At 43.9% G+C, this 14,382-nt stretch overlaps 2 protein-coding genes across 5 annotated transcripts in view; both read left to right on the top strand.

Moving 5' to 3' along the window:
* The first annotated feature begins 1,468 nt into the window (after positions 1-1,468).
* On the top strand, positions 1,469-3,691 carry LOC142892559 (tripartite motif-containing protein 16-like). Its single transcript, XM_076032758.1, has one exon. The coding sequence runs from the start codon at positions 1,504-1,506 to the stop codon at positions 3,169-3,171; it is 1,668 nt and encodes a 555-aa protein (XP_075888873.1). The 5' UTR covers positions 1,469-1,503; the 3' UTR covers positions 3,172-3,691.
* Positions 3,692-6,759: 3,068 nt separating this feature from the next.
* The window catches only part of LOC142892570 (ribonuclease inhibitor-like), a 244,527-nt gene continuing 236,904 nt past the window's right edge, over positions 6,760-14,382 (top strand). Inside the window, exons 1-5 of one of the 4 annotated variants that reach the window (XM_076032781.1) lie at positions 6,761-6,896; positions 7,065-7,214; positions 9,501-9,662; positions 12,932-13,105; positions 13,491-13,568. In XM_076032781.1, coding sequence (XP_075888896.1) covers positions 6,778-6,896; positions 7,065-7,214; positions 9,501-9,662; positions 12,932-13,105; positions 13,491-13,503 — 618 coding nt within the window. In that variant the 5' untranslated portion in view covers positions 6,761-6,777 and the 3' untranslated portion in view covers positions 13,504-13,568. The other 3 variants (XM_076032782.1, XM_076032780.1, XR_012927455.1) reach the window with 3 other exon arrangements.

Below are 14,382 nucleotides of genomic sequence, written 5' to 3'. Positions count from 1 at the left end.
TTCTTTCAAGTGTTGACAGGCTAGGAATACACAAGGCAAGTATCTGAAGAACTGGCTGCGAGATAGCCGTGTTTAACGACAATGTCATGGAAAGACATCAGACGCTTATCAACAGGATTATAAAGATCTCCTACTTTTTGTAACCCTTGCTCAGCCCATATTTTAAATCCCCCCTCACCTCCTCCTGGGGGGAAGAGATCATTTCCCCGTATCGGACTAAATAATGAGAGTGAGGCTGCGTCTTTGAAATATTTCTCAACTAGTTGCCAGACGGTGATCATATTTTTAGTCCTAGGATTCTTAATGTTATTTTGGAGTTTCTTAAAATCTGCTGAATGGATAAGGGAAGCTTCAGTGAATAACCTTCCATCTCCCTCCATAGTGGCATGTTCTCTTCTGAGAAGTGAAACATCAGTGTTCTCAGTTGCGCAGCCCAGTAATACCAGAATGGCGGTGGGCATTGAAGCCCTCCTCGGTCATACGGCAGGTACAGCAACGAAAGGCGCTGCCTGGACCGTTTATTCTTCCATAAAAACTTGATGAAAAGTGTCTTCAGCTGAGAAAATGGATTGCTTGGAGGTGGCGGAGGTCAATTTTGAAATGAATGTAATAGTTTAGGCATTACATTCATTTTAAGAGTGCTTATTTTCTCCAAGAACGACATTGGAAAATCAGCTCATCTATCTAAAGAATTTGACATTTCTTGAATTACTGGTTTATAGTTAGATTCTATGATGTTATCCAGCAGCGGAACAATTTGAATGCCTAAATAAGTGAAGCAGTTGACAACTTTAAATTGAGAAACTACATTAGTTGGATTTTCTCTGTCTTCCTGGTTTAATAACATAATGGATGTTTTAGACTGATTGATTTTATCAGCGCCATATTTAACAATATCTTAAATTATTATTTAAAATAATGTAAATTACTGATCAAGCACACCTAACAATTCAACTACCAATGAATGAGCAGTAGTATGCATGTGATAACATAGATTGAAAAATAAGCCGGAGTGATAGCTCTTCTCTGAATAGACAAGCTAAGCCAGTGTGCTGCTGTTAGCCAGTGAAAATAGAGCGGAGTGGCACCTCTTCACTTTGTTACGCAATCGATGTCAGCGCGCAGCTTAGAGGGAAAATTGCTGGCGTGTGTGTGTGTGTGTATGTGTGTGTGTGTGTGTGTGTGTGGCAGCAGCAGCAGCAGCAGCAGCAGCAGCAATGACATCAGCTGCAAACAACGACTCAGATTGTGAACTATGAAATTTGATTCGTTGTCTGTCTTCAGCGCCAAGTAAACAAAGTCCACACACACACACACACACACACACACATACACCCTGACACTCCTCTTCCTGGAATGAGTCAGGAGGTTAGAAGTCGTGCTCCCTGCAGCCAGTCACAGCCCTGACTGGTTGTTTCCTCCCCCTCAAGTCAAACTAGTTTCGTTTCTGAGGGAACAGAACCCAGTCAGTCAGTCAGTCAGTCAGTGGCTCTCAGAGGTGAAATGGCTCAGGCAGCAGCTCAGCTGGACCCAGAAACCTTCTCTTGTTCCCTCTGTCTGGATCTTCTCAAGGATCCAGTGACCACTTCCTGTGGACACAGCTACTGCAGGAAGTGTCTCCAACACCACTGGGATGCAGAGGAGGAGAGGAGGAGAGTCTACAGCTGCCCTCAGTGTAGGAGGACCTTCACACCAAGGCCTGTCCTGGAGAAGAACACCCTGTTAGCAGCTCTAGTGGAGACCCTGGGGAAGACTGGACTTCAAGATGCTCCTGCTGATCACTGCTATGCTGGAGCTGGAGATGTGGCCTGTGATGTCTGCACTGGGAGGAAAATGAAGGCCCTCAAGTCCTGTCTGGTCTGTCGGGCCTCCTACTGTGACTCTCACCTCCAGCCTCATCGTGATGCTGCTCCCCTACAGAGACACAAGCTGGTGGAACCCAGCCAGCAGCTCCAGGAGAACATCTGCCCTCGTCATGACGAAGTGATGAAGATATTCTGCCGCACTGATCAGAGGATCATCTGTGGTTTATGCTGTGTGGATGAACATAAAGGTCACGACACAGTGGCAGCAGCAACGGAGAGGACTGAGAGGCAGAGAGAGCTGGAGGAGACCAGGCAGAAGATCCAGCAGAAGATCCAGCACACAGAGGAAGACCTGAAGGTGCTTCAGAAGGAGGTGGAGTCCATCAACGGCTCTGCTGATAAAGCAGTGAAGGACAGTGAGAAGATCCTCACCCAGATGATCCGTCTGCTGGAGAAAAGACGCTCTGAGGTGCAGCAGCAGGTCAGATCCACACAGGGGGCAGCAGTGAGTGAAGTCAAAGAGCTTGAGAAGAAGCTGGAGCAGGAGATGATGGAGCTGAAGAGGAGAGACGCTGAGCTGGAGAAGATCTCACACACACTGGACCACAGCCCGTTTCTCCACAGGTTCTCCTCACTGCCAGCACTCAATGCGTCTCCAGACTCCTCCAGCCTAGAGATCCGTCCTCTGAGATACTTTGAGGATGTGGCAGCAGCTGTGACCAAGCTGAGAGATGAAATACAACAAGTTCTGATGGAGACTCAGACAAACATCTCATGGACAGTGAGCAACGTTGATGTTCTACTGAAGGTACCAGAACCCAGGAGCAGAGAGGACTTCCTCAGATGTTCACCTCAAATCACTCTGGATCCAAACACAGTGAACAAACATCTGTTATTATCTGAGGAGAACAGAAAAGTGACACGCATGAAGGAAGTTCAGTCTTATTGTGATCATCCAGACAGATTCATTTACTGGCAGCAGGTCCTGAGTAGAGAAGGTCTGACTGGACGATGTTACTGGGAGGTGGAGTGGAGAGGGGGGGTTGGTGTAGCAGTGGCCTACAGGAACATCAGCAGAGCAGGAGAGTCAGAGGAAAGTGGATTTGGATTCAATGACAAATCCTGGCCTTTATATTGTTCCTCAGGTGGATATGTGTTTCGTCACAACAACATCAGGACTGATGTCTCAGGTCCTCGGTCCTCCAGAGTGGGAGTGTACCTGGACCACAGAGCAGGTCTTCTGTCCTTCTACAGCGTCTCTGGAACCATGGAGCTCCTCCACAGAGTCCAGACCTCCTTCACTCAGCCGCTACATGTTGGACTTTGTGTTGGTCCAGGTTCTTCAGCTGAGTTGATGAAAGTGTGACTGAAGTCGTCAGAGAGACTCTGAGCTGAATTCTCACCTTTGATTCTTCTTCTGTCTTCACGTTTGGTGCCCAGTGTCTCCGGCTGTCAATCACAGGGTGGGGGCGGGGCCTGGACGCCACTTCCTGTTTGTGCTCCTGGTGACTGTTGTCCACCTGATGTTTGTCTCCATGGCTGCTGGATGTTTGTGCCACGTTGTTTCTCTTCCTCTGCAGCCCATTCATCCCACAGATTAATAATGTGTCATTAGTCCACATGACAACTCTGGTCCACTCTGGACCTTTCCACCCTGACCTTTGACCTTTCAACAATTCATCCATCTGATCAACCTTCTGACTGTTGATCCATTTGTCAACAATCAGATGAATGCATGTAAATATTGTGACAGAATTTTGTCTTTTGATTCTGCTTGTTGGCTCAATGTGACAATAGTCAATCAATAAGTCATGAAATATGCCATCAGTCTGTATTGCACAACAATGTCAAGTCAATGATCAAGTGTTGAATTGAAGCAATAAAGCAACAAGACAATCCAGACAGCAGTGGGAGTGTTTCCTGGCAGTGAACTGGTGCCAGCCAATGAGCTGACGTGACTGAGGCTCATAGCTGTAGGACCAGCAGCTCACCAGAGGGGGAGGCAGAGAGTCAGCAGGAACTCAGCACAAGGTCAAAGGTCAACTAACAGTTAGCAAAGCAGCTTCATCTGCTGCTCAGCAAAAACAGGAGAAAAAAAGTGTGCACGCATGCACACACACACACTCACACGCATGCACACACACACACACGCACACACACACCACTATTTTACAGAACAAGTAGAGAACGGATACTTTACTGACTCACATTGTATTTACTTTATTGCATCATAACACCCATGATCATGTGAATTCATATATAGTGATTATATAATGCTTTATTAATAAATAATATAAAATATAATATACTATTATATTATATTATATTATATTATATTATATTATATTATATTATATTATATTATGTTATATGCATTTCTAGCCTCTGCCTTTAGCGACGTCATATTTAATCAACCCTAAATTAACACAAAATGAGCTTCAGCTCTTGTCCAAACTGCACCAATAAACTGAACATTGTCTCCAATTCAATGCATTGGTTTATATATTTGAAATTGCAGATGGTTCGGCAACTAAATCTTTATATTCTTCTTCAAGTATTACGGCTTCACCGTGGTGGCAACTGGATCTCCAGGTTGAGTTCAGTCTTCGAGGTTCTCCGGGCTTCTTATCCAATCACAGGATGTTTACAAACCTGCAAACAAACGAGAGCCAATCAGTCAGGAGTTCATCCCATATAAACTCTGTCTGGTGCCAGGATCTTGGTGCTCCCTTGGGAGGTCACCTGGAGACTTTCCTTCGTGGTTCAACTGGGACTGCTCCTCTGGCCAAACAACGGGGAATCCATGTACATGCTTGCTTGTTTTTTCAGTATAAAACCTTCTAGAACTTAGGTTTTTGTATGACTCCTTCTTGGATAAACCAACACGCCACAGTTAGCGTCTTCACACTGTGATTCCTCATTAACTCCCACCAATTTGCATGTTATGGAGCCAAACACTGTCAAACCAAACCCCTGTCGATCAATTCTCGATTGACTTTGAAAGCTCAACTCAGCTCTGAGTCGAGACAACCAAACCAGTGATAGGGTTTTGATACTTCATGAAGCAGTACACTGGTTTATGCTGTACGTCATCAACCATGTGATTCTTCCTAACCAAAACAGCACTTCTGACTGACTGTATCATGGAGGCATAGAAAAATAGGACTGCAATTTTCTGTTTGACTGCACTAGATGACTGTATGGTTTCCAGTGGATATAATAATAATAATAATAATCATAATAATAATAATAATAATAATAATAATAATAATAATAATAAGAAGAAGAAGAAGAAGAAGAAGAAGAAGAAGATTTGATTTTGATTTTTACAATCACATTTATTTACAAAATACAGGCTAAAAACTTATGCACCTTTCCTAACATAAATAAAGAAGAAGAAGAAGGATGATGATGATGTGCTCTACAAATAGACGGTATTTTTTTTTTTACATGAAACTGGTGGAAATACAAGTTATCTATTTATATCTATCTATCCATCAAACTTACTATATATGGATCGACTATCTACTACTAACTCTCAAAAAACTAACGACAACCAACAGCAACAAAACCAACCTACTCTGCGAATAAAAAATTAAATGAGCGCCATTAAATAGGGATGTCCTATCCCTAAACACAATCGATTCACATGACAAACTGAACCAATCAGGTGATTCATTTGACGTCCGAAGCGCTCAACTGCTTGGAACGTCACTCAACTGCTTGGAACGTCACTAGTCACGTGACCAAACCGTGCCTCGGCACAGTGTTTCGATACGTTTGTTTCATGAGCTACAGCGCATGTGTCGGAGCCTCAGGTGTCAGCGGACCATCACTACCTGTAGCCCTAGCTAACCTAGGTAGACGCATGTATTTTCAACACATGTCCTTCCAGTCCTACTATACGGAGCCCAAACATGGACACTGTCAGCCACCTCCAGGTGCAGACTCCATATATTTCACCCTAACTGCCTCCGCTACACTCTGGGTATCCACTGGTCCGAGCCGGCACCCCTCTCCCAGTCACAACAACCATCAAAAGAGGCAGGATGTGCCTGCTGGGCCACGTGGTGCGCCTGGACCACGGCTCCCAGCCAAGTGAGTCCTGGTCTCCGTGACGCAGATCAGACCCTGGTCCTTGTACGCCTCCTGGTACCAGACATTGGCGGGCAGCTGGTCCACTTTATTCCAGAGTGACAGCACATTGGCCAGCAGGATAGAGGGTAAAGGTGGAGACTTGGATGTGCGGGAGTGGAGCTTCAGTCTCTGCCGTGCTCCTCCTCTCCTTCCTGGCTTCCTTCTGCCCCTTCTAATCTTGGCCTGACGGCTGCGCTAGAGAGCTGGAGTAGAGCAGGAGTCCCACAGCAAAGCAGGTTAGCAGTAGCAGTGCACATAGCCACTTCCTCATAGTGATGGTGAAAAATAACCTGGTAGATGTTCCATCACGCTCAGTTCAGTCACAGATAATCAAGTGGTCGCTGAGGAAGAATCCTCCATTCAAGATCACACAATCCAACAATAGGATGAGTAGCTTTTCAAGCAAAAGACAACTGCACTCACAACACTCTTCCGTCTGTCGCCATGACAGAGCCACCTTTCACACAACACAGTTTGCCTCTTTGAAATCCATTGAAGAAACAAAAGTAACTAGCATGTTTTTACAATGTGAGCAGTAGAAAGTCCAGATATTTGTGTACAAATGCAGGAAGTCAAAGTAAAAAGTCAGAGAAATACTGAAGTAAAGTACAGATACTTGAAAAATGGACTCCAGTACAGTGACAAAGTATTTGTTTGTATTATTTGTTCTTTGCCAGCTCTGGCCACAGGTGTGTGTGTGTGTGTGTGTGTGTGTGTGTGTTTGTGTGTGTGTGTGTGTGTGTGTGTGTGTGTGTGTGTGCGCGCGTGTGCTTATGGGTGTGCCAGTGAGAACCGGTATTGTTGGAATTTGGCCATCGTCTACATAAAATGAGGAATGAGGAGCAGCAGAAGCAGGAAGAGAAGTCAGAGTTGTTCTGTGTCAGGCTCCATTTTGAGGCGACGCAGCAACAGCAGCAGCAGCAGTAACAGCAGCAGCAGCAGCAGCAGCAGCAGGTGAGTCGTCACTGAGTGAAGAACTCATGAAATGTGATGTGAGTGGACACCAGCAGTCGTGTGTCTGCTTGATCCCACTGGGAACTCAGTGTTTCTTCCTGTTCTCTCTGTCTGAAGTGGAACTCACTAGATTCTCAGCTCACTGTCACACTTGATGTTTCACCTCAGACTGACTCCAGGACTCAAGATGAGTCTTCCAGTGGAGCAAGAGGAGGACAGAGCAAAGTCTCCAGGGTCCAGTGTGGTGTCTCTGAAGAGTGACTGGTCCATGCATCAACCTATAACCTTCAGTAATGAACCTGGAGCCTCTGGAACACAGTAAGGAACCAGGCTATCTGTATTATATGATGACTAGTGTTGGATCAGAGAATTTCCTTGTGTCATGCTGCTGATCCGCATGTTCGTTGAATGAAGAGTCTCAGGAGAAGAATGCCAATTTAAATATGTCTTTAGTAAATAATCAATTCAGGATACAAATATACAGAGCTCTGGGCCGAGTTAAAAACCCTAGCAACAACAAAGTATTGTCAGGACATGAAGTCTGACTGCTATCTGTCCCTTGACCCAGTCCTTTTATACAAAAGAAAACATGCAGACACTCCCAGATGTTGTCCTCCTCTGACTTCTCAAACTTTATGGGAAAATCATTTTTGTTTGCAGAATTTTTTCCAAGACACAGAGACTGAAGTCTCCAGGGTCCAGTGGGGTGTCTCTGAAGAATGACTGAAACTTCAGTAATGAACCTGGAGCCTCTGGAAGACAGTAAGAACACTAATGTCCTTGTTTCTCAGTCTAATTCTAGTTTGATTTGACAGTGATAAATTCCTCCGAAGGTGAAAAGGTGTCAGATGTTGTGGTCAGTGGTCAAGAGAAGGGAATCTTTGACATGGTCACATTCATCATGTTGAAATGCAGCAAAGCCCTTCTGAGACTGAACTTCATGCAGTGGCAGGAATGTTTGATGCTCTGTCATAAAGCGCAGCTCAACTCCACTGAGATGAATTTCAATCCAAAGTTCAGTGCAATGTGACTCCACTGTCTCTGTCTGCTGAGAAACAAAGGGCCAGTTCCACAGAGCCACTGCTCAACCAGAGCCCACCAGCTGTCAACCACACCAGATAGAAAATATACATTTGATAGATGAATATGTCATCTAATAATCTATTGGATGATGTGACAAGACCAGCCTAGAAAACAGCTACAAATCCATGACGGCGCGCAACGTGGTGGCTAAAAGACGGCGTTATGAACGGCTGCGCTCAATTCTTTGTGGCTCAAATTCTTTGTGGCTCAAATTCTTTGATTGTGAAGCTGCAAGAAGGGATTGAATTTAGAAAAGAGAGCAAAAGACAAGAAGTGATTTGTGAAGAGCCCACTAGGAGGCCAGCAGGCTGTCAGTTCGTGTTGATGGAGACAATGATTCCATCCAATTAATGATGGTGTCAGAAAAACAGCTGACAAGTGATGGACACCAACAACTGATCCAATCAGTCAAAGCCAAAATGTCTCGACAGGAAGACAGAGGGGAGTCCTGGTGGTGAGGAGCAGCAGCTGCAGGAGCTTCTACAGCAGCAGCAGCAGCAGGACTGGCAGCAGCTTCAGGAGCAGCAGCAGCTGCTGGAGTTTTTATAGCAGCAGCAGCAGCTGCAGGAGCTTCTACAGCAGCAGAAGATCAGTCTGGAGAGGAGATGTGAACGTGTGACTGAAGGTGAAGAAGCAGGAAGTCAAACCCTCCTCAACAGCATCTACACTGAGCTATGTGTATGTATTCTAAGTTTTTTAAAGTGAGAGAAAATCAATCCATGTTCAGAGGGTTGAGTGTCTTTGAATGATGGAAGGTGAGAAGCATTGTTAAATATAGATGTCTTTCTTTTTTGGGAGTTCCATTTTGGAATGGGATCAGTGACCATTTGAAAATGTGTGCTTCTTTGTTGAGTTGAAAAAATCTTGAAGGGCAAAATACTTGATGATGATGAGGATAAATGATTGAATTGTGAGTCAATGATGAAGAATAATGTCAAGCATATTTTGTTGAGTTGCGTTCCTCTTTTTTTCCTTTTTGATTTTGTCTGACTAATTATTCCAGCTAATCTTATGGACTGTATAGGAGAGGCAAGAATCAGCTTGGGCTTCAGCCTGCTGCTTTTTCCTTCACACAGTTGTTATGTTTTTGTTGTTGTGAGTCTTTATAATGTGCACATTTGTTTTGGAAGCTTCTTTTTCATTGTTATCAGTTGATTGTACAAGATTGATTGAATTTACACTGTCAACCAAAATCAACTATTCAATCATTGATGGTGATGATGGTGGTGGGGATGATGAAGATGGTGATGATGGTGATGATGATGATGGTAGTGGTGGTGATGGTGGTGATGATGATGATGATGATGATGATGATGATGATGGCAGTGGTGGTGATGATGATGATGATGATGATGATGATGATGGTAGTGGTGGTGATGGTGGTGATGATGATGATGATGATGATGATGATGATGATGATGATGATGATGATGGCAGTGGTGGTGATGATGATGATGATGATGATGATGATGATGATGATGATGGAAGCAGCAACTTCTCACTCTGCTCTCCTTCATTCAGTGAACTCTCAGAGCTGCAGTGTGCAGTGGTGTCTTCAGCTCTGCAGTCCAGCCCCTCCCACCTCACACTGCTGGACCTGAGTCTCAACACCCTCAAGGATCCTGGAGTGAAGCTGCTCTGTGCTGGACTGCAGAGTCCAAACTGCAGACTGGAAGTTCTCAGGTCAGTTCCTGCTTTCTACTGGTGGACAGTGTGTGTCAGCAGATGACAACTGGTGTGTAACGCTGCTCAGTGTGAAGACTTTGAAGCAGATATTAAAGACTCATCTAGACAAAGTGGATGTTGTTGATATTTTCATGTCAACAATCTGCAGCCAGAAAAGACTTTGGATGGTGGAAGAAAGTGTGGAAAATGTCTCCAGTCACTTTGGAGCTCAATGGAAGTTGTTGATTGGTGATGAAGGTCACATGACTGAGCAGAAGATCCTGTGAAGAAATATTAGAGGCAGATTAATAGTGCAGCAGTATTTCTTCATCTTGTCCTTTGAATGTGTTTGACTTGTAACGAGACTCTGATGACTGAAAACAGCCACAAGCACACAAAGGACACACTGATTATTTTCCATCTTCACTGCTGATTGGCTGCACACTGACTGACACACTGCTGTTGTTATTGTGTTGACAACACACTGGCACAATGACTCCTTTGAGGGAATGACTCAGTGATCCCAACACACAGCTGCACATCTGGATCATCAACAGGGAGAAATGTCTCTTAATATGACATTTACACCATGGAAGAAATCAAATATTGATTCTGTATTCAGGTTGAGTGGCTGCATGTTGTCAGAGATCAGCTGTGATTGGCTGCTCTCAGCTCTGAAGTCCAACCCCTCCCACCTCAGACACCTGGACCTGAGTCACAACCAGCTGCAGGTTTCATCAGTGAAGTAGCTGAGTGGTTTTCTGCAGAGTCCAGAATGTAAACTGGAGACTCTGAGGTCAGTTCACCCTCTTCACTCTACAACTTCTATCACTCTTGTTATTGTTGTCATGATTTTCACTTGACTGCTGTTGGAAATTCAATTTGCAGTCACTGGTTTGTGTTTGAAATGAGTGAAACTGGGTTTAATTGTACAGTGTGTAAAATCCTGCCATCTAGAGGTCAGATTTCAGATTGCAGTGCTTGCTTGCTGGCCCTCCCTCTCCCCTTCTTGCCAGTGAACTACGGTGGCCTTCCAGCGTCATAAAGGATGTGGTTGACAGCAAAGGTGTCTAGTTCTCTGTATAATGCTAAAGTTCCATCAATACAAATATTACTACCATCTATTAGCATCACAATCAGTCATAGTCACAGCAGACAGTCCAGTGTTAGCATGATTTTCAGCTAGCGCTAGCTTTAGCCACCTGTATGAGCACTTAGATACTGTAGATAGATCCAGCTGGACTCGACAGAAGGTCAAGGGTCAATGCAGGTTCTATCATCTCAGTCAGTTCAGTAATGATGAGCAAGATGCAGAAAAGATTCCACTGCATGTCAGTCACTTAATAACCATTTGTTCTCAGCATTTGCTTTATGAGAGGATTCCAGCCTCCAACCATCAATATGAAACTGTCTCTCAAACTGATTTTCCCAACCCGCCGCCTACAAACATGGCGGTGCAAGATGACCACGACCTTTGACCTTCTGTATGTTTCTATAAAGAACCGTTTTAACGGCAGGAAAACCAGAGGACTTTTATTTTCTACTAAATAAAGACTTCAAACTATATTGATGGTTGTATATGAAGCTTTCAGCAATAAATCTGCACTGATTTTACACACTGAACCTTTGGGGCAAAATGAATCAATGAATTCCAGCATTGTTATCAGCTGATCAGTGGTCACATGACTAAACAGGTTGATATAAAATATTTTATTGTGGTGATTCATTATTTCAGTGTAACCCGGTGGAAAAAGCCACCATGTTTCTTTATTAATAAATAAATAAATAGATTAATAAATAGATAAATAGATCAATAGATAAATGAATAAATAGAAAAAATGAATAAATAAGTTGTTAAACCCTGTTAATTGAAATATTATTCCTTTCAGTGTGATGAAAATGATTGTTGTAAAACGGAAAGAGAATTACTGACGTTCAAAGTGTATGTAATATCTGTTACTGTACTGTGTTTTTTTTTTTTTACAAGTTTGGTTTCAGTGGTAGAGTGATTTTGTTTTTTTTTCCAACTGTCATTTATTTCCTCCGAGCATGTACATTGGTTGTTTGTTTTGCACTGATTTGTCTTCCAATCGGGAGATCGGAAAGGGGTGGGATTTTCGGGAACAAGGTAGATGGACCAGAGACAGAGACGAGAAGAACGTGTAAAAATGAGAGAAAGTCTTTCTTCACATGAAGATAAATAACGAGTTTATCAAGCTATTGTGAAAGAGGAAAAAACGTACCGCAGGTAAAAGAGAATAAGCAATGTTATCCATGTTGCTGTAGATAGATGCTAAACGTGATTAGCGATTAGCTCGTGCTAACATGCTAGCGCCGAGGGACAAGCGTATACCTCGTAATGTGTGTGTGTGTGTGCGCACGTATTGTGGTGTATGAATTCGGCAAGATTTCATGTAACCGAAGTGAATGTTTATCCAGCTAAGTGTATATTTTTGTTTGCCAGAGGACACAGTGGATGTGTTCCTTGGACCTTTTTTTTTTTTGGTTGATGTCAGCGATCACTGGAGTGACAAGCAGCAGGTGTCGACGGCGTGTCGGGCCGCGTGTGTGACTCTCTTCAGCCTTCTCGACTGCAATCTTCACCAGTACCAGAGCCTCGGGTCATCACTAAACCCTTTTCTCATCTTCTTCCATCCTTTCATTCATCTTTCTCACCTTCATGAACAACACACAGTGAGTATAGCTGGACAATCAGTGCACTTATTTATTTATTTTTTGCTGTTAAAGCAAACCGGTCACCCAGTTTCTGACCTCACCGCTCCCAAGCTTCGACTCAGGCCTGCAACGGGGTATTTTCTTTGTGTTGTGTATGGGGTTTATTGTATTTCTTTTATTTCTTGATTGGAGTGAGTGTTGAATATTTGAATATGTATGCATTGAGTGTGTGATTACAGAAGAGAATACACCTCAGTTGTTTATGGAAAGTCTGAAATCTGTTTCCCTTTTTTTTTTTTTAATTCTTAGTAGAGTTCATCATAGTTTATTTTACTTTCTACTAAGTGGAGGCACCAAACTAATTTAGTTTCTTATTACTTTATTATTATTTACCTTAAAAAATGGCACCACTTTATAAAAATTGAACCCAGAGCCCGCCCAGCGTGATGTGTTAGGTGGTAAGTGTTTGTCACGTGGGAAGGGTGCTACATCAGTATTATTGTTGTGCTTCTGATTGGTTTAATGGACATTACAGTGTTATAGACATTAATATTTTTAATTTGAGATAGTGATGAAAACTCCACTCACACCATCATTTATTCTTTATTCAGGTTGAAGGACTGCAGTTTGTCAGAGCTCAGCTGTGATTGGCTGCTCTCAGCTCTGAAGTCCAACCCCTCCCACCTCAGACACCTGGACCTGAGTTACAACCAGCTGCAGGATTCAGGAGTGAAGGTGCTGATGGATCTTGTCCACAGCAAAGACTATCAACTGGAGAGTGTGAGGTCAGTACTGGTTTGGAACCAGTGGATGATGGTTCCAGCACCAAAGCCAGTTGATCCCACAGCAGAGGTCCAGTGTTCCCAGTCACAGTGTGAGAGGAGGATGGTGACGTCCAGCTGCTCCTCATTCATCCAACATCTGCTGCCAAACTGCTTCTTCTCTCAGTTCACCACTCAATTATGGATCAGTTCATCTTCATCAGGCCTCAGTATCAGTCCAACACTCCATGGTCACATGACCTTCATATGTTCCACACTTGACAAGTGACTGAGAGTCTGCTTCTTCTCACCAGTCACTCCATCATCTCCATTAACAGTCAACGTCTCTGTGATGATGCCTTCAAGGACCGTGAGTCCTGACTGCTGCTGTCTCTTCTTCTCTCAACAGGTGGAAGGATTGAGGGAGGATGAGGAGGAGAGTGAAGAGGAGCGCTCCATCTAGTGGTGGCTGACAGAACTACAACCAGTGGAGTGAGTGACAAACTGAGGCTTCGCCCCTCCTCCACCTGCAAGCTGCACCCACACACACACACACACACAAACTCTCCATCATTATAAACTCTCCATCATTTATTCTCTATTCAGGTTGATTGACTGCAGTTTGTCAGAGCTCAGCTGTGATTGGCTGCTCTCAGCTCTGAAGTCCAACCCCTCCCACCTCAGACACCTGGACCTGAGAGGGAACATGCAGCTGCAGGAATCATCAGTGAAGCCACTGATGGATCTTGTCCACAGCAGAGACTATCAACTGGAGAGTTTGAAGTCAGTACTGGTTTGGAACCAGTGGATGATGGTTCCAGCACCAAAGCCAGTTGATCCCACAGCAGAGGTCCAGTGTTCCCAGTCACAGTGTGAGAGGAGGATGGTGACGTCCAGCTGCTCCTCATTCATCCAACAACTGCTGCCAAACTGCAGTGCAGCCCAGTGCAGCCTGGTGGCTGGCGGACTGCTTCTCCCTACAAGCTGCTGTGGTTACTGGGAGAGACATCCCAGAAGTATGGAGTAAGATAACTGTCAAAAAGATGTGTCCATGATTCTAACCATTCGTCCATGATTCTAACCATTTGTATTCGTAATGTTAAACATTTGTATGTCAATAAAAAACTTGTACTCAAAATTCTGCTGTCATATGCATGAGTTTGATACATTTTGAGGGATAGGATTGTTTTTACGTGAGTATGAACCTAAAAGTTGTGAGTGCAAAGTCTTAGAAATACAACTCTAATTTCTACGACTACGAAGTCTTCCCTGTGAGGACAAATTCAAGTTTATGGGTCCGA

This window comes from Nelusetta ayraudi, unplaced genomic scaffold, assembly GCF_046127955.1.
Source record: "Nelusetta ayraudi isolate G7.1 ecotype Tasmania unplaced genomic scaffold, CSIRO-AGI_Nayr_v1 ptg000037l, whole genome shotgun sequence".
Taxonomy (NCBI): Eukaryota; Metazoa; Chordata; class Actinopteri; order Tetraodontiformes; family Monacanthidae; genus Nelusetta; species Nelusetta ayraudi.
This window is presented reverse-complemented; position numbering and strand designations above follow the sequence as displayed.

What these genes read in the sequence shown, in the direction of transcription:
- LOC142892559 (XM_076032758.1), top strand. Translation starts at nt 1,504, where the DNA reads ATGGCTCAGGCAGCAGCTCAGCTGGACCCAGAAACCTTCTCTTGTTCC.